Source organism: Leuciscus leuciscus (genome assembly GCF_965113295.1).
Source record: "Leuciscus leuciscus genome assembly, chromosome: 3".
Classification (NCBI taxonomy): domain Eukaryota; kingdom Metazoa; phylum Chordata; class Actinopteri; order Cypriniformes; family Leuciscidae; genus Leuciscus; species Leuciscus leuciscus.
This window is the reverse complement of record NC_138727.1, coordinates 58,126,870-58,153,125: the sequence shown is the minus strand read 5'-3', so window position 1 is coordinate 58,153,125 and position 26,256 is coordinate 58,126,870. Positions and strand designations below refer to the sequence as shown.

The 26,256-nt window shown below is 41.2% G+C and overlaps 1 protein-coding gene and 1 long non-coding RNA gene across 2 annotated transcripts in view; one reads left to right on the top strand and one right to left on the bottom strand.

Annotated features, from left to right (window-relative positions):
* The window catches only part of LOC309493963, a 124,735-nt gene that overhangs the window by 73,245 nt on the left and 25,234 nt on the right, over positions 1-26,256 (bottom strand). The window lies entirely within an intron of this gene.
* The window catches only part of LOC309493740 (B-cell receptor CD22-like), a 42,063-nt gene that overhangs the window by 1,939 nt on the left and 13,868 nt on the right, over positions 1-26,256 (top strand). The window contains exons 2-9 of the mRNA XM_082162961.1: positions 3,242-3,308; positions 3,414-3,752; positions 3,851-4,099; positions 4,181-4,423; positions 4,513-4,594; positions 4,842-4,887; positions 5,038-5,118; positions 5,264-5,323. Coding sequence (XP_082019087.1) covers positions 3,242-3,308; positions 3,414-3,752; positions 3,851-4,099; positions 4,181-4,423; positions 4,513-4,594; positions 4,842-4,887; positions 5,038-5,118; positions 5,264-5,323 — 1,167 coding nt within the window. The remainder of the gene's footprint in view (positions 1-3,241; positions 3,309-3,413; positions 3,753-3,850; positions 4,100-4,180; positions 4,424-4,512; positions 4,595-4,841; positions 4,888-5,037; positions 5,119-5,263; positions 5,324-26,256) is intronic.

The window sequence follows — 26,256 nt, the reverse complement described above, 5'->3', positions numbered from 1 at the left end:
TGAATGCACAGCTATAGTCAAGATACAGGGGGTTTATGTTGAGCTAGTGTCTTCATCTGTAGGTCCAAGAATAGTCTGACACTATAGCAAAGTTTGTTGATAAGGAAGGAAGAGGACAGGGTCAGCTGACGGAGGCTAGTGCTATTATTAGTTTAAAATGAACCAAAAACAAACACGTGTTCTCTGAGCTTACAGACATTTCTCAGTAGATCAAAGTAGCATAAAGTCTGCTCTGGAACAGACACAGCGCACGAGTCCTCAGCCCACTCTCTCTCAGAATCTCCCAGTTTCCCAGTGGCTTTTATCCGGTCTCTCCATGCCAATTACTGCAACAAGACACAGATGTTTATCATTATGCACTTACTTACTCACCGTCTCTCTTGCCTTGCCCAAATAAGTAGCAAAGTTTGTTGATAAGGAAGAAAGAGGACAGCCAGTCGGCAGGCTGAGGCTAGTGCTATTATTAGTTTAAAATAAACCAAAAACAAAGTTCTGTAACTGTAATTTAAATGAATTAGATACATATCATTTGGTAGTAAAAACATACACTTGACCTGCTTACTCACCGCTCGTCTCCAGTCTCTTGCCTTGTCCAAATACCCACACTTGTGGTCTTGGCCACTTGAGAGCGTGTGCACGCGACAGAAAGTAAGTGCGTAATACTGTACTATGTCTTAAAAATGCCAAAGTGCAGTGCCCTTAAAGGGATAGTTCACTTTGAAATAAATTTTTGGTATGTTTTAGCTTACCTCAAGGGCATCCAAGATGTAGGTGTCTTTTTTTCCGCAGTAGTTTCAATTTTGATATTTTTAGGTCAAACCGTTCTTGTCTGTCAGTTATATAATGCAGGTCGATGGTCACTGTCTCAAAGAGCATGCACAGAGTCCAAATTAAAACAATTCCCCGTCGTCCAAATTAAACAATTCCCCATCGTAAGTACACATTGATGGCCTAAGACACGAAACGAGCGGTTTGTGTGAGAAAACGAACAGTATTTATATCGTTTTTACCTCTTATACGCAGCCATGTCCAAGTGATCTGATCTGACGTGTGCGCAGACTGGTGCATAGATATATACACTAGATGTCGCCTTGTCTACGGCAGTTCATTGGAACAAAAGTCTTTAATGCGACATCTAGTGTATATATCTATGCACCAGTCTGCGTACACGTCAGATCAGATCACTTGGACATGGCTGCGTATAAGAGGTAAAAACGATATAAATACTGTTCGTTTTCTCACACAAACCGCTCGTTTCGTGTCTTAGGCCATCAATGTGTACTTACGATGGGGAATTGTTTAATTTGGACGACGGGGAATTGTTTTAATTTGGACTCTGTGCATGCTCTTTGAGACAGTGACCATCGACCTGCAATATATAACTGACAGACAAGAACGGTTTGACCTAAAAATATCAAAATTGAAACTACTGCGGAAAAAAAGACACCTACATCTTGGATGCCCTTGAGGTAAGCTAAAACATACCAAAAATTAATTTCAAAGTGAACTATCCCTTTAATGCACACTAAACCCACACTATCTCCAATACCACTTCGGAGTATTCAAGGCTAAGCGTATCCCATCATGCATTATGTTCGGGAACTCATGTGCCCCGAAATCGCGAGATGTCGAGGAAAACCTTCCACTGTAATTTAAATGAATTAGATACATATAATTTGGTAGTAAAAACATAAAGTGTTGCACATTTTATTGGTGCAAAGATGAGTATGGTGTGTGTAGGCCTGTTTTGTACAACATTTGCAACAGTTTTTATCACTTAATTAGAAGCACCACAATTTTTCATTTGTGTCTTCTGTTAGTTACACAGCGACTACTGAACAGACATGTAGACGTTTATTTTAAAATGCAAAGTATTAAAAGTATAATAAATAAAAGCACTGTAAACACTCGGGCCAAATAGAGGAAATACGTCATGCAAGTAGACAAGTGGTCAAGTGCAAAGACCGCAAGTGTGGGTATTTAGACAAGGCAGATCTCTCCCACTGTAGACTTCACTGAACCACGCCCCCCGACACATATATCATATATTTGATGAAACTTTTAATGCAATGAGCAGAGCCGGACAGTAACGGAGTACATTTACTTGAGTACAGTACTTAAGTACAATTTTGAGGGATCTGTACTTTACTCGAGTATCATTTTTGGGGAGTACTCATGACTTTACTCAAGTACATTTGAAAGGCAAATATTGTACTCTTTACTCCACTACATTTCTATCCATAACTGTGAGTACCCGTTACTTCTTCTAAAAAAAAAAGGAAAAAAGAAACATCTCGGAACCCCTCAATTTGTTGTTTCCCTCTCAAATGTGATTGGATTGTGCAGGCGCCACTGATTGGGACAGCCTATCAGCAATCGTGTACAGCAAAAGCTGAAGGTCAGCTTTCCGCCAAAGTCAACTCCATGGTCAGATTTAGATAAGAGACGAAACCATGGACGAAACAATGGATGAAGACGCAGCAGGTCCATCCCGGGAGCGATATTTTTATTTTTTCAAGATGGTAGGGGAAGACTGATGAATATTCATTAGGGAAGTCATCCCTGATTGGTCTTAACCCCAGTGACGGGTAGGTTTAGGGGCGGGGTTATGGAGGTCATAAGACCCCCAGTGACGGGTAGGTTTAGGGGCGGGGTTATGGAGGTCATAAGACCCCCAGTGACGGGTAGGTTTAGGGGTGGGGTTAGGGAGGTCATAAGACCCCCAGTGACGGGTAGGTTTAGGGGTGGGGTTAGGTCATCAGACCAATCAGGGATGACTTCCCTAATGAATATTCATGAGTCTTCCCCTACCATCCTGGGAAAAAAAATATCACATCCCGGAAATGTGCCAACCTGTGCCCCACCTCGCCAGACTATTTCAATTTTCTGAACAAGTTAATGATAGTTTTCGCTTCAAGTGTTTGCTGTGTTTACCAATGTATGTAAGCACTGTGGCAGTAGTAATGCAATATTTAGAAAATGTACTCTTGTACTCTTGATACTCAAGTACTTTTAAAAACAAGTACTTTAGTACTTTTACTTAAGTAGACATCTGACTGTAGTACTTTTACTTGTACTTGAGTAAAATTTAGCAAGGGGTATCTGTACTTTTACTCAAGTAATTAAGCTGTGTACTCTGTCCGCCTCTGGCAATGAGAATATGAAAAACTAAATGTGTAACAATGAGACCAAAACGACAAGACATTAAGTTGAAAAATAAGCCACTGTACATTTGTTGTAGGTGTTGATAGTGACATCACTCAGAATGGCTCCTTCTCTTCCTCTGATCGTTCTTCTCATGATTCATGGTTAGTCAATGCAACACTTCAGAAACACTCAAGATAAATTTGATACTGCAAATTTTATATGCACAAGCTGCTGCTAAATTGTTCTAGATGAATTCTGTGTTTCAGGGGTTTCTAGTGATGATTGGGGTGTGAGTTACAGTCCTTCACACATCTGTGCACTAAAGGACTCAACAGTGATAATGAGATGCACTTATACATACCCTACTGGACATCAGATCATGAAAGCGTTCTGGACCAACGAGTCTATAAAGGGCAAAGAGCCTCCAGATCTGTCTAATGACACTGAATACAGTCAGAGGCTTCAGTATCTGGGAGATAAACAGCAGAACTGCACCATCAGACTGAGTCATGTGACACTGAAGGATTCACGCAAGTACTATTTCAGATTCACAACTGATAAAGACAAATGGACTGGTGATCCAGGAGTGACTCTTACTGTCACAGGTGAGTTTGATGAGGTTTATCTCTTCTTCTGTGCATTATGTTGAATAATAATCAGTGTATGACAGCAGCACTAGATATAATGTGTGTGTTGTGTTCAGATCTTCAGGTGGAGTCTCCTGAGAGAGTGACAGAGGGAGATTCAGTCAATCTGAGATGTAAAAGCAGCTGCGCTCTGACTGACAGAGCAACATTCATCTGGTACAGAAACTCACAGCCATTAACTGAGAGAAGAGACAGAAACAATGAACTCCTGCTGCAGTCAGTCAGAAGAGAGGATTCAGGCAGATATAGCTGTGCTGTAGACGGACACACTCACATCTCTCCTGCTGTTCAGCTCAATGTCATGTGTGAGTACAGATTCATTCTTTTTAAGATTAGGAGATCGTGTTTGAATTAGATGATTTAAGGTTTTCATTTTTGTCTGTTAGATCCCCCCAGGAACGTCTCAGTGTTGATGAGTGGATCTGGTGTAATAGTGGAGGGAGATTCAGTGACTCTGAACTGCATCAGTGACTCAAACCCTCCTGCTCTGAACTTCAGCTGGTTTAAGGAGAATGAAACCTCAGCTGTTGGATCTGGACAGAGTTTCAGTGCACTACAGAGTGGACGCTTCTACTGTCAGGCTCACAATGAACATGGATCTCAGAGATCAGACGCTGTAACTGTCACAGGTAAAGGTAGAGCGGCTCATACACTTACATTACTCTTTCTATAGTGACTCAAATGAATCTGTTCAGATGTTTTACTCTTTTTTTCTCAGTTGCAGGACGTCTGGTGATATTATACATATCCATTGGAGGGGTTTGTGGAGCTGCAGTGATCATTACGATGTTAGTGATTTGGTAAGATGTGTGTCTGTGGTACTCTCTCGTGTGTGTGAATGAATGACAGCTACTCAGTTAGTTATTGAATAATGAAATATGAAGCTCATTACTGCAGTAAATCCTGAAGATAAAGCAGATTTCATCACATTCAAAACGGCAGTGCCACGTCCTATAGAGAAATAACATTAGTTCAAATCATATCTGTGTATTAATCATCAAATAGGTTCTGATTAGGTGTAATTGTTTCAAATCACTGTCTTTAAAGGGGAACCAGGAGGATGAAAAAGAGAAATGACACACAGGGATCTCAGGTGAGAATAATTATCAGAAGTTTACTGATCAGGGAAATGAATTGGTATCTAAACGATTTAAAGTCTGAATGTAGCAGAAACTTATTCTAGTGAGCTGTTTATAGACGTTATTTATTTTTTATTTATTCATTTTTTTCTTTAATGGCAAAGATGAATCATTCCAGACCACGTCATGACAGATGCAACGCTTATAATATTAAATTGAGTGATCCTGTGTATGAGAATGTAACGGTAAGTGTTTCCTACAGAAGACTAAACTCTCTTCACCTTTAGTCAAAAGGAATTAAACGCTCAATGTCAGTGTGAACATATCTATATTGACTAAGATTATGGGAATTTAAATAACACTGTTTTTACTTTGTCTTCATTCATAAAGGCTGCTCAACTTGATGATTGTAAACCCGAACTGGACTCGTCTCTGTATGAAAATCTTCCAGTAAGTAAGAATACCCACTAGATAGAGACAAAACCCAATCTATTAGCCTGTAAGCTCCAATCACCGGCCCAAAGACGGTGTCCAGTGTCTTGGTTCGAAGGGAATTCAGCGTGTATGTCTTTTCGGGCGCTTCTGGAAAAATCACTTTAATTTATTAAAGTGGATTTCCAATTTTAATTCTGACTCCATGAATAATTTAATCTGACTCCAAATTTTAAGTAACTCTTTGTTTATTCCAATTGTCTATCTTAACAGCTGATCCGCAGATTAGTTGTGATTTAATTTAGACCAAGAATTATTCTAGGCATCTCATACTTTCAAATATTCGCTCATTACGGACCTAGTGTCACTTTGAGACGTCACGTCGCGACTGCGCGCTCACGATCACAAATTAGCCAGTCCTGAAATAGTCAGAGGGTGCAGTACAAATATTTTACCCCATGCGGTCGCACACTACAGACCCATAGGCATAATTTATATAATATTTGCAGCATACAACATGCTAAGTCAGGGAATAGTCAGAAATCAGAAGGTCTTTCTAAGATGTGCCCCATGGTCCATTCAAAGTGCCTTCAGTTTGATCTATTCTGGACAAAGTTTTGCGGAAACACCAGACTACACATTAATCTACTGGAAATAATGATTTCAGAAGAATGCAGAATAAATCAAGGTTAACATTTATTTTTGCCAGGCAGAATTAAACATCCAATAAAAAGAATTAAAAAGAATACATAATACACAACTGATCAGCATATAATAGAGACAACATTTAAAATGCAATATCAAAAATAGTTTCAAAGAGTCAGCATACCTGGCAATAGAGACACACTGCAACAGTGTGGGAAGTTCTGTTTACAGATGCTTCCTTGAGTGGTTTGCCAATTCCCTTTAAATACCCAAGTGGAATAAAAGAACAATAAACATCTAGCACCCAAATATTTATTCAGCTTTTGCTGGACCCTTTCTCGTGCCCAAGTGGTCACGCCTGAGTTTGGGGGATAAACACAAATGGTTATCTATTATCTTTATTGGGGCATCTTCCCACATCAGAAGAACAGGCATTGTTTTCTTTGTTCTGACTGTTCTGCTGCTGCGGGAATGAAACTTCTTTACCATTCGCACCAGAAGTATTTATTTTGACCTCTCATAAAACAACTGGAGACAGTAGGTGTGTGTGTTTTGCATGACTGAATGAGACCTGGGGGGAGAAGATAGTGTGAGGAGTCAGGACCCCAGCATGGGGGGAAGAGACGAGATTGGAGAAGTTGTGTTGTGCTCTCTGTCCCATAGATCTCTTCTTCAGATTAGTGAGTTTTATTGTTTTATTGCGGTTTAGGATTCTTGAATTCAGTCTTAGTAAAAGTCCATCCTTACAGCCTTTCCTCTTGACACATGTTGTTGATGCTTTTATTGATATTTCAATATTAATGTTTTCACTTTCTTTCTTTCTTTCTTTCTTTCTTTCTTTCTTTCTTTCTTTCTTTCTTTCTTTCTTTCTTTCTTTCATTTTCAGACTAACAAGAATAGGCTGTAGTGTTTTGGACACAGTAAATATTACAGCCTTTATGCATCTCTTTGTGGGAGGAGCCCTGAATGATTGACAGGAGTGTCATGATGATGTGTGACTGAAGTAATCAGGCGATCATTTTATAGATGGATGTGCGGTAATAAAAGTAAATGGTTTATGAATTATGTAAAAGTGTGTAATCACTATAGTGTGTTTCTCTTTATGCTTTTTTTTATGATGTATGAAGCTTACTTCATTGAGATTATTAATGTTTTAAAACTTGAATATCCATATTGTTCATGTTTCCAATAAAAGGCAGAAAACAATAAGGCTCTAGTTGTAAAATTCCACACTTTTCTGACATTCAATAAATTAGAATAACAGCATAACAAATATTAAAGACCATTACACTTAGAAATTGCTAGAGAGAGAAAAAAATAGATTGAAGTAGATAAGATTATTAATACAAGAATTACTGCACAAAATTACACTCGCAAACTTGTTGTTGTTCAGAACAACATTCCTATAAAAAGTCCTTAATATAGCCTATAGCAACATACATTTCAACTGGAAGTTAGTTCATATTCCTTCTACGATGATGAAAACAGAGCCGTTAAATATGAGAGTTGTGATCTCGCTGCCACGTGGTTCATGTGTCTCTACATAGTTCCAAACAAATCTGCGTTGCCTCTGATTTTAAGTGGGGCAGAGAGCAAGAGCTATATTTGTAATTATCTGTAAATATTGACGCATAATGTACATTGATTATTACGTTGACACTTAAATGACTTACATATGATAGCATTTTTTATCTGGGGAGTAGCAGAAACACACCATTAATACAATTTTGTGTTTAATTTTGGAGGGGAATGGGGTGCTCCCATAACGTAGAATACAGTTACAGCAACGACCATTTGCAGCAAATATCGGTAAATATATGATGGAGAGACGGCATTACGTTAACAGTGCGGTTAGTTGACATGAAACTGGAGATATGGTTACTGAGTGGAATAACTATGTTCATAACATTAACGTTAGTGTTAACGGGATTCATTTCAGTACATTTACATGTACACATACTGTACATCATATGCATGTATTTGTGTGTGTTCTGATGAATGGTTTGAAAGGATGTAGAGGTACATTAGCCATACTAAAATTAATCCTTTAACAGTAACGTTAATGTTATGGATCGTATTTGGAAACATAATTTGGAAATAGTAACAGTAACCATCTCTCCAGTTACACACACACACACACACACACACACACACACACACACACACACACACACACACACACACGTATATATATATGCATACTCTACCAGTCAAAAGTTTTGGATCAGTAAGATTTTTAATGTTTTTAAAATAAGTCATCTCTTCTGCTCACGAAGGCTGAATTTATTTGATTACAAATACTACAAAAATGGTTAAATATTATGACAATTTATAATAACTATTTTCTATTTTAATATATTTTAAAATGTAATTTATTCCTGTGGTCAAAGCTGAATTTCCAGCATCATTACTCCAGTCTTCAGTGTCACATGATCCTTCAGAAATCATTCTAATATGTGGATTTGATGCTCAAAAAACATTCATTATTATTATCAATATTGAAAACAGTTGTGTAATTTTTTTTTTTTTTTTCAGGATTCTTTGATGAACAGGAAGTTCAAAAGAACAGTGTTTATTTGAAATAGGATCTTTTGTAACATTATAAATGTTTTTTACTGTAACTTTTGATCAATTTAATTCATCCTTGATGAATAAAAGTATTGATTTATTTTATTTATTTCCCCCAAAAAATAAAATAGAAATTCCTACTGACCCCCAAATTTTGAACGGTAGTGTTTAATGTTACAAAAGCTTTTATTTCAGATAAATGCTGTTCTTTTGAACTTTCTATGCATCAAATAATCCTGAAATAAAAATGTAAATAACTTTTTTCAACATTGATAATAATGAGATATGTTTCTTGAGCATCAAATCATCATATTAGAATGATTTCTGAAGGATCATGTGACACTGAAGAGAGTAATGATGCTGAAAATTCAGCTTTGATCACAGGAATACATTACACTTTACTATATATATATATATATATATATATATATATATATATAGTAAAGTGTAATGCATTCCTATTGTAATGTATTTAAAAAAAAAGAATATATATATATGTATTCACATTGAAACAGCTTTTTTAAAATGTAATATTTTTCACAATATTACTCTCTTTTTTTTATCAAATAAATGCAACTTTGGTGAGCAAGAGACATCTTTTTAAAACATTAAAAATCTTACCGATCCAAAACTTTTGACTGGTAGTGTATATACACATACTCACACACATTGTTCTTGAAACTTTTATGTCAATAAAGCCCTTTGAATTGAGCAAATTTTTTTTGTGTGTTTAATTTTGGAGGGAAGGGGGACTGCTCACATATAATACATTTACAGAATTTACTGTCTATATTTTTCTCGTGCTTCTATGGCAGGGGTCGGGAACCTTTTTTGACCAAAGAGCCATTTTTTCATTTTTGGATAATGCATTTTTCCAAAAGAGCCACAGTAGAAAAAAAATTATATATATATATATATATATATATATATATATAAATTAAAGACGTGCTTTTTTCAATAAAAAATTCAACAGTAGTAGGCTAATTATTAGGTCCATAGACAACTAAAAACAAACAAATATTCAGCAAACAATAAATTAGTTGCAATATGGAATTAATTGTGCAGGGCTTTCACTGTGAGGTTGAGTTACCAAGTGATGAGCATAAATCCTCTTATGTGTGCGTGTGTGAGAGAGAGAGAGTGAATGCACAGAGTACATCTGCTGTGTTTACGTGAATACTCGACTTGCCATTTTGAAATATTTCTGTTTATTTGGCCGCTTAGGCGCGCAACCGAAGACAAAGGCTACTTGTCCGTGTTGCGCTCGGAGCGCGCGCACAGCGTCCTGTCAGTAGAATTCAGTTCTCTTTCGCGATTTATCACGCTTTTAATATTTATTTTCAATATAAAGCACATCCTGTTATTTTCTTTCTCATTCATAACTTTAAACAGAATCGTCAACTGAAATCTGCGTGGATTATCAAAAAATACGACACATTTATAGGACATAAAGGGTCTCTGCGCAAATGTCTCTTTGCACAGCAAAGCCCCCGTTTCAATAAAAGGATATATTAAAGTTTATAAAGCCTACTTTTACATTTTCGCTGCTGTTCTAGAATGGTTTTCGCCAGCTTGAATCCAGTGCAGGAGCTGTAGGTTACCACAGAACACTCCCGAACAGCACTGAACACGCACTTTTGCCGGTACAACTTGAATATTATTATTATCATAAACTTTTAATTAACTTAAGTAGGCTGGACTACAACAAGGGAATTGTAATTGGCTGCTTTTTCTGCAGAGAGCCGATCTCTGTTGATGTGTTTTAATTGTTTCATCGATGGTTTGTTGGTAAAGGGTGAGAGACCTCGCGAGCCACATGATTTTTGCCAAAGAGCCAGATGTGGCTCGCGAGCCATAGGTTCCCGACCACTGTTCTATGGTCATAATTACTAACATCCTAATGTTATGTTGTGTTAAAATACATTCACATAAACCTGCACAACAAGTGGATATCAACTAAAGCTGCTCAGTTTAAGTCAAGAAAGAAGTTTGGTCAACAGTAAAAAAATATACAAGGCAACCAATTGCATTCAACAAAACATTTAATTGAATAAATGAATGAATGAATGAATGAATGAATGAATGAATGAATGAATGAATGAATGAATGAATGAATGAATGAAATACACTTTTGTAGCAACACTGGGTTGTACCTTAACAAATAGCTCAAATGATCTACAGGGAATTTTAATAATTAATCATGAATATGATTAATATTTTGCATATTACAGTTACCTTAATTTATCGAAGCTGAAACTAGATCGATATATGAATGATTACCATGACGGGTTATGGTTCGTCATTACTACATCGATAGTCTTAATTCAAATCGAAGTTATGGGATAAATTTTAATGGAATTAATTTAGTTATCAAACAATCTGTTTGTCCAGCAAACATTAAACGTAAGATTAACTTATCAACTTCTCAAAGAAAATTATCCTTCTTACAAACGCAAGAAAGAGTATTTTTTTCTGGCCTTGAAAAAAACCAACTCTCTGTGTTTATAAAATTAGGTTACTGAAGTCCTAACAAGATAAAGCATGTAGCTTAAGATCGAAACATCTTCATTGACTTTGTTAAATGAGCATTGAGACAATCAGGAATATATGGAATTTAATAATTGAACTAATGAATACATAACTACGATTCACACAGAGTAAATATGTACAGTATGTATATACAGAACACGTAAACAAATACAAGACTAAACGAATAACAGAAATGAGAGAGAGAGAGAGAGAGAGAGAGACCGGAAAATGAGAGAGATGAGAGAAAGTGAAACTAAACATGTGCGATCAAAGAAAGATCACAGTTACGCAAAATCACAGGCCAGGTAACCTTTGAGAGACAACAAGAAATCAGATTACATTAAAAGTTCAATAAACTTATCTTGCAAAATGGTTCTCTTTGTGGCTGAAGAACGCAGGGTCGTGTGTGTGTTTCCTTAGGAGCAGGGCGTGCTCTTTCGTGTCTTCCGGTGCGAGCAGACTCGCGCGAAGTTTAAAGGTTCACCGAACGTGGTTACCAAATAAGTGATTCAGAGTTCATCTCCCTTTGTGGAGGGAGAGGCGAATATGAAAATAAAACTTAGTAAAGAAAATAAAACGGAGATGAGGACTCCCTAAGGAGCCATGGAGCCAGGAATTCACTCAGACGCAGTGCTCGTGCACGTCCTTAAGGAAGAGGAGCGCGGTCGCGGGCATTTCAAAGAGAGTCTTTTTCTTTGAGGTGACGTTGCCTGCTGCGTTTGCTTCACTGAGTCCGAAGACGAAAATAAAGAAAAGACTTAAAGAAAAATAAAAGAGAAACGGAGAACGCTCCCTAAAAGGGAGCCATGTATCTTCTCACTGAAGTGGGTTCGTCAAAAAGGGAAAGAGAGCTTTCCGAAGGAGAGAGGGTTTTTCCGAAAGAGCAAGAGTTTTTCGAAAGAGAGAGAGAGAGAAACAGGCGAGTTCCGTCTTTTGAGGGAATCCCGTCCCCGCCCCTTTTTACGGGAAGGGCAAATCATCTGTCGAGATTTTTCGAGCGGGAAGATTCCTTTGTTTGTTTGGAACAGCCTCCTGGCTCGAATTCCAGCGGTGTTTGACTTAAGCCTATCGGCTCCATAAATATGAAATGTGTAAAACAATGTACATTACTGCATTCTGTTATCGGAATTCGACTCCGTTAGATTGGGAGAAATACAGAGATATCAAAAACGTCACCTGAAGATTATAGTAATACAACGTTACATGAGATATGCAGAATTACACACATTTAAGGTTTCCTCACACGACTATCAAGCCCTGATATCGGCTACTATGACACAGGGAAATCAAATCCATGTTTATACATTTCTTAAGTGGCTATACCTATAGAAAATATATGATTGCAGGGTTTATTCCTCTTTCTTTGTCGGAATTCAAATGAGAGTTGTGTTCCCCTTGAAAATAAAGGGGGGCTAGGTCATAAAGTTTATGACCTAGCAGAGGTAATGTTACAGGAATGTGATCCTGTTAGAGATTCATTCTTTAGAAATACACTTAAGATTCGAAGTTACACATTAGAAAACTACACCTCTGTTATAAAGCAAACCACACATGCCTAAAGGAATTGTACATATATTACAAGGGATATTTCTATCTTAAGTTCTAACACAAAGGGATGTTTGTGTGTGTGGGGGGGTGTGATGTCACGTAGCAGGAGAGAGTTTCGTTATCTCTTTGGTGCAGAGAGGCATGTTAGTTTCAGGTTCTGGAGTGTCTCTGAGGTGCGATTAGTGTCGTAAAAGTCCATTTGCTCCAGTCTCTCTGGAGCCGGCGTATGATTTGTATTTGGGAGTCAAAAGGTTACAAGCTTTAGTAAGCTTAGCAAAGAACGTTTTGGGAAGGAATGTGCTTAGAAAACACAGAGAGTCCGAATTTGTTAATTCAGAATAAAACGAACGACTGATTCATAGCCCATATATGCTACACTTTATTGCCCCCAATTATATATTATATCTAGGGAGAGTTTTCCTTGAATGTTCCGTCTTCAAAGAAACTCGTTTGACTTCCTACAGGGAGAGAAAGATGGCAGAAAGCAGGCCAGAAAAGGAATACAAGTGTTCACAATAGCCATTACATTCTGCCACCGACGCTGTAGGATGATCTGGAGATCTGGTGGTGAATCGAGAATCAGTCAAACGCTTAGCCATACATTGATAACAAAAGCATTGAAACTCCACACTATAAGTAATGCTATAGTTACTTGGATTTTTGTGTGAGAGCATTCCCCTGCCAGAAGCAGAGCGTGTCATAGGCCCCAGAGGAGACCGGGTCTTGAAAAAAGCCTGTTGCTGTTGGAGAGAACTGGTAGTGGTAAAGAAAGAGGAAACGGTGTTAAAGTTAATACATTGAAGGACAGATTAAATACACATTGAAAGCCTATGTTTCCTAAACATTTTCATGAGGTTGAGATTACAGAAGTGAGTTAGGTCTATACCTATTTGGACATTTGTCATGATTTCTGTTATTTTGACTCTGTACTCCTGTACATAATTTGAAATTAAATGAGAACAAATATATATATATATATACAAACCACTATTGTTGTTCAAATTGTTATTCTTACACATTAACATTATGGAAGAAGCTGTATAATTATTTTGCTCATCCAACAAATTATGCAAATTAGAGAAAATATAATTGTATTGCATTATGATACCGTATACAAAGCTCAGCCATAAATTCTGCTTTTCTATAATGTTCAGGATTTTTTATACAGTCATAGAGGTGCACATTACAGTTTTTCTCAGTCACTTTGGTGCATTTCTCACATCACTATTTACATTTGCACAACAGTTAATGCAGTTCTCAAAACAATTAGTACAAACTGCAAAACCTAGTTGATAACCTGCAAAAGCGTGTCACTTGCTCAAAATGGATATCTCATTCCTCAAAAGCAAGTATTCATGTCAATGAAAGTGTCAGTGTCATCAAGATGAAAAGTCCTGACACCATTGTTTATGAACAAGATAGTCAAATGGCTTTGTCATGTTTTCATTATGACAGTTTACTCTGTAAATGTTTTCCAATGCAAAAGAGTCAGATCTTGGTGACACTACCTGAAAATGCTCAAGACAGCACTATATACTATTTGCACAGCCATTTGAAAAATACAGTAAAGTTACAAATTACTGTATTTAGTGAGGTAACTGAGTACAAGACATGTATGTTTCACATTTTTACTGCATATGCTCTTTGCAATTCTAATTTGTTCACAGCATTGTGCAAAAGAAAAAAATACACCCTTATTTACAACAAACATAAACTCCCTTTGGGTAGAGCTGTGCACAACTGGAAACAATATTGCAGTACATATTGGAACTGAACATACAACATACTAGGGCTGGACCCGAATATTCGAATATTCGTTCGGTGGGTTGGTATTCGATTTGAAAATTTGACATTCGAATATTCGTTTTTTTTTGTTTGTTTTTTTACACCTGGGATCCCCCGCGAAACGGGAATAAGGCCGGCGACACACTGGCTGCGTGGCGTGAGCGTCTCAGCTGCGTGGTGTGTCCGTTTTTATTTCTGCTCTGGTGTTAACAGGTTGAAGTTTGCACACTGCCTGTGTGAGACACGCGTCTCAAGGCGCGGCTCGAACCACGCGGAAAACGCGTGCATGCTAGAAATAGAACCGACGCCTAAAAGTGTTCCAGCAACGTTACGGGAGTATTCTCTGGCTAGCGCAGAACAGAGGAGTTTGTATGGACTGAAGAAGTGCATGCCTGAGCTTGTGTTTTGGGTTAAGCTGCGTTGCTTTGACATTGTGGAAAATAGAATAATAGAAACAAAATGTATTAGCCTTTTTACCCGTTATTATCAATCTAAATTAATCTCGTTTTTAATTTAACTTAATTAGTTTTTTTCTTTATTTAAATTTCGTTTTCTTTTTTTAAATTTCGTTTTTTCTTTATTTAAATTTCGTTTTTCTTTATAAAAATTTTGTTTTTCTTTATTTAAATTTCGTTTTTCTTTATTTAAATCTACCCTTTACTGTGTCAGTAATTTGTTAGTCAGAAAAATATTAGACTACCTTAAAAGTATTGCTTAATTTAACAGACCTGTGTGTGTGCGTTTTATATCACTAGTGCAGTGTCCGTTCTCGGAGCATATAAGCCCCGCTCGCGCTGTTCTGTGGTTTACTAAAAGTTTATTAATTCTGAGTGTCGCATCTTGCGTGCAGTGTTGGGCAAGTTACTTAAAAAATAATTAGTTATAGTTACTAGTTACTTCTCACTGTTATGGATCTGTGAAGGAGAACTCAAATGCAGGATGACAATTAACAGCTTTATTGATAAACAGATGACACAACGAGGTAGGAGAAGGTAGCAATCCAAACAATAGGTAGAGATGAGACAATGCCAACAGCAGAGCAGCAGATGTAATGAGGTATCCGTGGGCTGGAGTGAAGATATGGCAGATCAGAGTGAGACCAGAGGTAACCAGCTAAAGCCAGACAGGAACTTCTTACAGCTTGACACTCAGGTATCTCAGGCTCAGAACAGGGCTGCTTGCTGGACAGGACTTGGACAGGACTGGAACAGGGAAACAAGACAGAGCCAATGGCAGTAAACAGAGCACTAACAAACTTCTACAACAAAACACTAACGACTTAAGAGGAACGATACTGAGACACAGTAGTACTCTGAAGTACAACATTTAACGAACTGGCAAACACAAGAGGGAAAGAGCGAACATATAAAGGGAGCTAGGAACATGAGGAACAGGTGAGCACACTCAGACAAACAAGGACTTAATGAGACGACAGGTGCCAACACTCAAACAAGGACTCAACTAAACAAGGGGGCGTGGTAACAGGAAACAAGGAGGAAGGGACAGAGGAGCACATGGCAAACACAAACAAAGACACAACCATGTGTTAAAACACAACGTAAACATAGAAACATTAAACAGACAAGACAGACAACGCTGCCAGGGCAGAACCCTGACAGTACCCCCCCTCTAAAGGACGCCTCCAGGCGTCCAAAACAGGCAGAGACCATGGAGAGAACAACTGGGGGGGAGGGAAGGGCAAAGACATGGAAGTCCCAAACTGACCAGGGAACACAAAAGGTGGCATATGGCAGGTGGGAACAGAACTGGGAAAAAGATTAGGAGCTGACAAAGGGGATACTGGCTTATAACCAGGAAACACAGAGGGTGGAATGGGAACTTGATATGGGGCACTTTGGGGACCAGGAGCTGGCCTAGCTGGTCTGGGCTTCCAAGGGGGCTTGACAGACCTGGGGGCAAAGACAGGGCTGGTAGGGTCAGGGAAGGTCTTGGGAACAGGTAAGGGGTGTGACTCGGGGACACCCTCCTGGGCTGTGCGGACATGCACGGGGACCGACTCGGGGACACCCTCCTGGGCTGTGCAGACGTGCACGGGGACACCCTCCTGGGCTGTGCAGACGTGCACAGGGACACCCTCCTGGGCTGTGCAGACGTGCACAGGGACACCCTCCTGGGCTGTGCAGACTGGAGCAGAAGGCTTGGAAACAGTGCTTTCTATAGCCTCAGCGGGCTCTGGGACAGCACCTTCTGTAGCATCAGCAGGCTTTGGGACAGCCCTTTCAGTTGCATCAGCGGGCGCTGGGACAGCATTTTCAGTAGCATCAGCGGGCGCTGGGACAGCACTTTCAGTAGCATCTGCGGGCTCTGGGACAGCGCTTTCAGTAGCATCTGCGGGCTCTGGGACAGCGCTTTCAGTAGCATCAGCGGGCTCTGGGACAGCGCTTTCAGTTGCATCAGCGGGCTCTGGGACAGCGCTTTCTGGGACAGCGCTTTCAGTTGCATCAGGGGGCTCTGGGACAGCGCTTTCAGTTGCATCAGCGGGCTCTGGGACAGCGCTTCCAGTTGCATCAGCGGGCTCTGGGACAGCGCTTCCAGTTGCATCAGCGGGCTCTGGGACAGCGCTTCCAGTAGCAGAGGGCTTGGGCAACGCCCTCTCTGTAGCTGCAGCGGGCTCGGGAAACGCCCTCTCTGTAGCAGCAGCGGGCTCGGGAAACGCCCTCTCTGTAGCAGCAGCGGGCTCGGGAAACGCCCTCTCTGTAGCAGCAGCGGGCTCGGGAAACGCCCTCTCTGTAGCAGCAGCGGGCTCGGGAAACGCCCTCTCTGTAGCAGCGGGCTCGGGAAACGCCCTCTCTGTAGCAGCGGGCTCGGGAAACGCCCTCTCTGTAGCGGCAGCGGGCTCGGGAAACGCCCTCTCTGTAGCAGCAGCTGGCTCGGGAAACGCCCTCTCTGTAGCAGCAGCGGGCTCAGTGAATGCCCTCTCAACAGCAGACTTGGGACTAATGGACAAGACAGGATTGACAGGCATCTCCAGGATCTTGACAAGACTAGTTAGAAGTTCAGATAAAGCCTCTGCAGCAATGACAATAGGCATCTTGGGACTGGGATCAGTAAACATAACAGGACTGGTAGAGGTTGTCTCGGCGGGAATGACATCACTTATCAATGGCATGGGAATAGAACTCACTTGGCTTGACTCCTCACAAACCACTGGACCTGGGGCTTGGGAATGGAGAAATGTAGACTGTTCAGCACGTACCCTTCTCTTCTTCCTCTTACGACGAGCTGATACTGCTTGCTGGGCTGTTTCTGTAGTATCTGTAGCCAACTCGGCCAACCCAGGCGGAGAAGCAGTAACCCTCGTAGAATCAGCACTGACTGAAACAGATTGAGCAGGCTCTGAAGAGACAGGATAGTTCTCGTTAGTAACAGGGAAAACAGAGGTTAAGTCGACAGACTCAGAGATGACTGGAACAGGCGTAATTGACTGAGGGAAGACAGCGGTTGACTTGGCTGTATCATGAAGAACAGATGGAGACTCAGATCTTGAAGTGACCGGGAGTGACAATTCTCTGAGAGATGACTACGGTGGATCTGACAGTGTCTTGAATAACAGACAGTGACTCCGATCCTGGAGTGACTGGGGCTGGCGTTATTGTCTGAGAGGTGACAGCGGTTAATTTGACTAAGTCTTGAATAACAGTTAATGAGTCAGATCTTGAATTGACTGGCGTTATTGTCTGAGAGGTGATAGCGGTAGATTTGACTGTGTCTTGAATAACAGATGGTACCTCAAATCTTGAAGTGACTGGAACTGGCATATCTGTCTGAGAGACGACAGCGGTTGATTTGGCTGTAGCTTGAATAACAGATAGTGAGTCAGATCTTGAAGCAATTGGCATAGTTGACTGAGAGATGACAGCAGTTGACTTAGCTGTCTCTTGAATAACAGATAGTGAGTCAGATCTTGAAGTGATTGGGACTGACCTGGATTTCTGAGAAGTGGTGGGGGTTGGTTTGACTGGCTCTGAGGTTGATGTGGTGAACTGGACTGCCCTATTCCGTCTGGATCTCAGTCTTCTCGTAGAAGCCAAAGGAGGATCATAAATGTGACGAGACAGGCGGGGAAAGTTGAAGGCAGATGCAGGTGGGCTTGGCGGCATTCCCCACTTACTGCGATTACCAAGGTAACTAACAAAACCCCAGAAATCCAGAACACGGAGAGAATCCATCTCCCATGCAGGCAAGGGGTCATCCAGGCAGGAGTTAAAGATATCCTTGAGAGCTGCATCATTATAATCTAGCCCCCTAGACCAGGTCCAAAACATCTGGGCAAAGCCCCCAACTCCTAAGCCATCCTGGCGAAGAGCGGTGAGACTACAATGACGGGCCATTCTCTCTTGCATGTTGGCGGGTGGCAGGACCTTGATGCTCATCCTGCTGAGTCCTGTATTGGCCAGTTCGTTCTGTTATGGATCTGTGAAGGAGAACTCAAATGCAGGATGACAATTAACAGCTTTATTGATAAACAGATGACACAACGAGGTAGGAGAAGGTAGCAATCCAAACAATAGGTAGAGATGAGACAATGCCAACAGCAGAGCAGCAGATGTAATGAGGTATCCGTGGGCTGGAGTGAAGATATGGCAGATCAGAGTGAGACCAGAGGTAACCAGCTAAAGCCAGACAGGAACTTCTTACAGCTTGACTTCTTACAGCTTGACACTCAGGTATCTCAGGCTCAGAACAGGGCTGCTTGCTGGACAGGACTTGGACAGGACTGGAACAGGGAAACAAGACAGAGCCAATGGCAGTAAACAGAGCACTAACAAACTTCTACAACAAAACACTAACGACTTAAGAGGAACGATACTGAGACACAGTAGTACTCTGAAGTACAACATTTAACGAACTGGCAAACACAAGAGGGAAAGAGCGAACATATAAAGGGAGCTAGGAACATGAGGAACAGGTGAGCACACTCAGACAAACAAGGACTTAATGAGACGACAGGTGCCAACACTCAAACAAGGACTCAACTAAACAAGGGGGCGTGGTAACAGGAAACAAGGAGGAAGGGACAGAGGAGCACATGGCAAACACAAACAAAGACACAACCATGTGTTAAAACACAACGTAAACATAGAAACATTAAACAGACAAGACAGACAACGCTGCCAGGGCAGAACCCTGACAGTACCCCCCCTCTAAAGGACGCCTCCAGGCGTCCAAAACAGGCAGAGACCATGGAGAGAACAACTGGGGGGGAGGGAAGGGCAAAGACATGGAAGTCCCAAACTGACCAGGGAACACAAAAGGTGGCATATGGCAGGTGGGAACAGAACTGGGAAAAAGATTAGGAGCTGACAAAGGGGATACTGGCTTATAACCAGGAAACACAGAGGGTGGAATGGGAACTTGATATGGGGCACTTTGGGGACCAGGAGCTGGCCTAGCTGGTCTGGGCTTCCAAGGGGGCTTGACAGACCTGGGGGCAAAGACAGGGCTGGTAGGGTCAGGGAAGGTCTTGGGAACAGGTAAGGGGTGTGACTCGGGGACACCCTCCTGGGCTGTGCGGACATGCACGGGGACCGACTCGGGGACACCCTCCTGGGCTGTGCAGACGTGCACGGGGACACCCTCCTGGGCTGTGCAGACGTGCACAGGGACACCCTCCTGGGCTGTGCAGACTGGAGCAGAAGGCTTGGAAACAGTGCTTTCTATAGCCTCAGCGGGCTCTGGGACAGCACCTTCTGTAGCATCAGCAGGCTTTGGGACAGCCCTTTCAGTTGCATCAGCGGGCGCTGGGACAGCATTTTCAGTAGCATCAGCGGGCGCTGGGACAGCGCTTTCAGTAGCATCTGCGGGCTCTGGGACAGCGCTTTCAGTAGCATCTGCGGGCTCTGGGACAGCGCTTTCAGTAGCATCAGCGGGCTCTGGGACAGCGCTTTCAGTTGCATCAGCGGGCTCTGGGACAGCGCTTTCTGGGACAGCGCTTTCAGTTGCATCAGCGGGCTCTGGGACAGCGCTTTCAGTTGCATCAGCGGGCTCTGGGACAGCGCTTTCAGTTGCATCAGCGGGCTCTGGGACAGCGCTTTCAGTTGCATCAGCGGGCTCTGGGACAGCGCTTCCAGTTGCATCAGCGGGCTCTGGGACAGCGCTTCCAGTTGCATCAGCGGACTCTGGGACAGCGCTTCCAGTAGCAGAGGGCTTGGGCAACGCCCTCTCTGTAGCTGCAGCGGGCTCGGGAAACGCCCTCTCTGTAGCAGCAGCGGGCTCGGGAAACGCCCTCTCTGTAGCAGCAGCGGGCTCGGGAAACGCCCTCTCTGTAGCAGCAGCGGGCTCGGGAAACGCCCTCTCTGTAGCAGCAGCGGGCTCGGGAAACGCCCTCTCTGTAGCAGCAGCGGGCTCGGGAAACGCCCTCTCTGTAGCAGCGGGCTCGGGAAACGCCCTCTCTGTAGCAGCAGCGGGCTCGGGAAACGCCCTCTCTGTAGCGGCAGCGGGCTCGGGAAACGCCCTCTCTGTAGCGGCAGCTGGCTCGGGAAACGCCCTCTCTGTAGCAGCAGCGGGCTCAGTGAATGCCCTCTCAACAGCAGACTTGGGACTAATGGACAAGACAGGATTGACAGGCATCTCCAGGATCTTGACAAGACTAGTTAGAAGTTCAGATAAAGCCTCTGCAGCAATGACAATAGGCATCTTGGGACTGGGATCAGTAAACATAACAGGACTGGTAGAGGTTGTCTCGGCGGGAATGACATCACTTATCAATGGCATGGGAATAGAACTCACTTGGCTTGACTCCTCACAAACCACTGGACCTGGGGCTTGGGAATGGAGAAATGTAGACTGTTCAGCACGTACCCTTCTCTTCTTCCTCTTACGACGAGCTGATACTGCTTGCTGGGCTGTTTCTGTAGTATCTGTAGCCAACTCGGCCAACCCAGGCGGAGAAGCAGTAACCCTCGTAGAATCAGCACTGACTGAAACAGATTGAGCAGGCTCTGAAGAGACAGGATAGTTCTCGTTAGTAACAGGGAAAACAGAGGTTAAGTCGACAGACTCAGAGATGACTGGAACAGGCGTAATTGACTGAGGGAAGACAGCGGTTGACTTGGCTGTATCATGAAGAACAGATGGAGACTCAGATCTTGAAGTGACCGGGAGTGACAATTCTCTGAGAGATGACTACGGTGGATCTGACAGTGTCTTGAATAACAGACAGTGACTCCGATCCTGGAGTGACTGGGGCTGGCGTTATTGTCTGAGAGGTGACAGCGGTTAATTTGACTAAGTCTTGAATAACAGTTAATGAGTCAGATCTTGAATTGACTGGCGTTATTGTCTGAGAGGTGATAGCGGTAGATTTGACTGTGTCTTGAATAACAGATGGTACCTCAAATCTTGAAGTGACTGGAACTGGCATATCTGTCTGAGAGACGACAGCGGTTGATTTGGCTGTAGCTTGAATAACAGATAGTGAGTCAGATCTTGAAGCAATTGGCATAGTTGACTGAGAGATGACAGCAGTTGACTTAGCTGTCTCTTGAATAACAGATAGTGAGTCAGATCTTGAAGTGATTGGGACTGACCTGGATTTCTGAGAAGTGGTGGGGGTTGGTTTGACTGGCTCTGAGGTTGATGTGGTGAACTGGACTGCCCTATTCCGTCTGGATCTCAGTCTTCTCGTAGAAGCCAAAGGAGGATCATAAATGTGACGAGACAGGCGGGGAAAGTTGAAGGCAGATGCAGGTGGGCTTGGCGGCATTCCCCACTTACTGCGATTACCAAGGTAACTAACAAAACCCCAGAAATCCAGAACACGGAGAGAATCCATCTCCCATGCAGGCAAGGGGTCATCCAGGCAGGAGTTAAAGATATCCTTGAGAGCTGCATCATTATAATCTAGCCCCCTAGACCAGGTCCAAAACATCTGGGCAAAGCCCCCAACTCCTAAGCCATCCTGGCGAAGAGCGGTGAGACTACAATGACGGGCCATTCTCTCTTGCATGTTGGCGGGTGGCAGGACCTTGATGCTCATCCTGCTGAGTCCTGTATTGGCCAGTTCGTTCTGTTATGGATCTGTGAAGGAGAACTCAAATGCAGGATGACAATTAACAGCTTTATTGATAAACAGATGACACAACGAGGTAGGAGAAGGTAGCAATCCAAACAATAGGTAGAGATGAGACAATGCCAACAGCAGAGCAGCAGATGTAATGAGGTATCCGTGGGCTGGAGTGAAGATATGGCAGATCAGAGTGAGACCAGAGGTAACCAGCTAAAGCCAGACAGGAACTTCTTACAGCTTGACTTCTTACAGCTTGACACTCAGGTATCTCAGGCTCAGAACAGGGCTGCTTGCTGGACAGGACTTGGACAGGACTGGAACAGGGAAACAAGACAGAGCCAATGGCAGTAAACAGAGCACTAACAAACTTCTACAACAAAACACTAACGACTTAAGAGGAACGATACTGAGACACAGTAGTACTCTGAAGTACAACATTTAACGAACTGGCAAACACAAGAGGGAAAGAGCGAACATATAAAGGGAGCTAGGAACATGAGGAACAGGTGAGCACACTCAGACAAACAAGGACTTAATGAGACGACAGGTGCCAACACTCAAACAAGGACTCAACTAAACAAGGGGGCGTGGTAACAGGAAACAAGGAGGAAGGGACAGAGGAGCACATGGCAAACACAAACAAAGACACAACCATGTGTTAAAACACAACGTAAACATAGAAACATTAAACAGACACAAGACAGACAACGCTGCCAGGGCAGAACCCTGACACTCACAAAAAGTAACTGCGTTAGTAACTGAATTACATCATTACAAAAGTAACTAATTACCAGGGAAAGTAACTATTGCGTTACTTAAAAAAAAAAAAAAAAAAGTTTAAATATAAGAAATTTCTTGGATACCCCCAATATGAAATGTTAAATGAATGAAATTGACACTAAATAGAACATCTTATTATTATAAAACATTGTACACTAATCTACACTATTTTAATGTTGCTGTGGGACAATGTGAGAGACACCTATTAACTTAAATATTAAAATATTATCATTACTATAGTGCAACAATAAAACAATAGATGGTTTAGAACTTTTAATATTTATTGCACAGACCACAACTGGCCAACAAATAAGTCTAAAAATAAATTATGCTTCTTAAGAAATGTACCAAAAATAAATAAATAGTAGCCTATTAAAAATATACATACACATACACTAGTGCATATAATTAAAATGATAAAAACTCACACACCTTTACAACTGGTAGACATTCTGTATAGCCTACTTGAAGTATTTTCTTCCTCACAATAGTAAGTTTAACAAAAAGTGCTTTCAATATAATACTGAACAATGTATCAACATAAATAATAATAATACAATATAATCTTTTTTTTTTTTTTTTATACAATATAATCTTTTGGGGGTTTATTTTTATAACCTACAGAGTGTCATCATTAGAGGTTATTTTAGCCAAATTCTAGTCGTGTTTGCCGCACGTGCTCACAACCGTCAAACAAATATGTTTGAACGTTACCTGCAGGCTATTTTGGAGTTTATGTTATATAAACTAATTAAAACATTGCATATGATACCAATATGCTACAGAGATTATTCAAATGCTGATATGTGTAATTTATTTATAAATAAAGTATTTGCTCGGACACATTCGGTCACTGTCGAGCGCGTTCTCGGACACACTCGGTCTCTCTCGCACACTGTCGAGCGCGTTCTCGGACACACTCGGTCTCTCTCGCGCACTGTCGAGCACGCTCGCGGCATTCGCCTCGCTTTTGTCGAGTCCCGCGCCTCATAAACACTCACACACCAGAGAAAAAACTTTGCAGTTCCTATGGCTGAGAGAGAGCCTACTCGGATGAAAACCGCTTCAGTGAGCTCAATTAAAGTAACGCCGCATTTTTATTGACAGTAACGGTAACGGCGTTGTAATGGAGGAAGCAGTAATTAGTTAGATTACTCGTTACTGAAAAAAATAACGCCGTTAGTAACGCCGTTTATTTATAACGCCGTTATTCCCATCACTGCTTGCGTGTCCATCTATATTGCACCAAATGCGACACTGCACTTGTGAAGTCGATTGGATGAACGGTTCTCGAAATAATAAAAATGCAAACGGACATACCGACACATAGAGAATACTGCCTTTATTAGAGAGAAGAATATGTTCAGCTCCCTCTCTCCGAAGCTTCGAATATTCGATGTTCATTACCAGAGGTGGGTAGTAACGAAGTACATTTACTTCGTTACATTTACTTGAGTATTTTTTTGGAAAAATTTTACTTTTAAGAGTAGATTTGAATGTGGGTACTTATTACTTTTACTCGAGTACATTTCTAATGAAAAAACTGTACTTTTACTTCGTTACGTTGGGCGACGTTCCTCTCGTTACTTTATTTTAATGCAATATGTTGTTAAATGCGTAAGTGCGATGTATCTTTTTTCTGGGCTTGAGCGATGCTCAATTCACAAATGAATCACTCTTTTGAGTCGATTCTGTTCAAAGTCTTCATCAAACAAGTTGGCAGATCTGTCTAAATCGGTTCGCGAATCAGTTTGAATTAATGAACAGAACTGTTCAGTTCCTGCACGCACTGAATCATCTGAAGCGATTTCAATTCACACTGGACTCGGAGTCATAACAGGAAGATTTAAGGACATCAAGAGCGTTGGATGAAGTGGCCGTGGACCTACAGTACAGTCAAGTGAGAGCAAATCTGCAAATGCATCATATTTTTGCCAGCGATGAAGATCTTTATTAGTTGAACATCTTCGTAAGCTGTCTGTGAATGAATGATTCCACAGGACGATATACTCGATTTAATTTCACTCAGGTAATACATTTTACAACCAAACAGATTATTACGCCATGATAGCACTACTAGAAAGTATGACATTACCAGTTTTTTGGACATATACATTAATTTACATTAAATAAGCTACCATTGCCCACAGTTTATGAACACCCGCCATCCCGCGGTAGTGTGTGTGTATTGTTGCGCAGTGGCGTGCGAACTCGACTTGAAAACGAATGCCTTTAATTGCCTGCCGTAGACACAGTTAACCAGTTTAAACATGCTTGCAGAAATATTCATTTGATTATATTTTGGAGAACCGACAGAAGAAGATTCGTCGATGTAACTTATTTTTTTTATTATTATTTTTTTTTTGTGTGTTCAGATGTTCAGTATAGCAGTCATGAGCGCGAGCACATGTGAAGAGTTTTAACTCTTTCTTCTCTGTGTCAATTGCTTGCCTTTGAATGCAACACTCTGCAGATTCACTTTATTTCGACATTGTCTAATAATCCAAATGTAGTTGTATAAGTTATATTACTATTATACAAACAAAAGGACAGGCAATGATTTTCTTTTTCGGACTACAGATGGGAGAAAAGGCTTTTTGTTGCAAAGAGAGCCAATCTACTTATGAAAATAATAGTCATTTAAATAAAAATAAAACATCTAAATAATATAATTTTATATAGGCTATATGACGACTTCAGATGCAAAAGCCTCTAAGTACCATCTGAAATTTTCTTCTAAAAGAGCATTTTTATCAAGCTTGTACGTTTATGTTCAGTTATTTCACTTAAATGGCAATGAAAAGTACCTATTAATTGTCATTAAAGTGAAATTACTGAACTTAAATATACAAGCTTGATAAAAATGCTTGTTTTAGAAGAAAGTTTCAGATGGCACTCAGAGGCTTTTGCATCTGAAGTCTTCTTCATATATATATATATATATATATATATATATATATATATACAGTATATATATAATCCGAAGTAAGTTACTCGCTACTTGAGTAGTTTTTTCATTGGATACTTTTTTACTCTTACTCAAGTAACTATTAAGATTATTACTTTT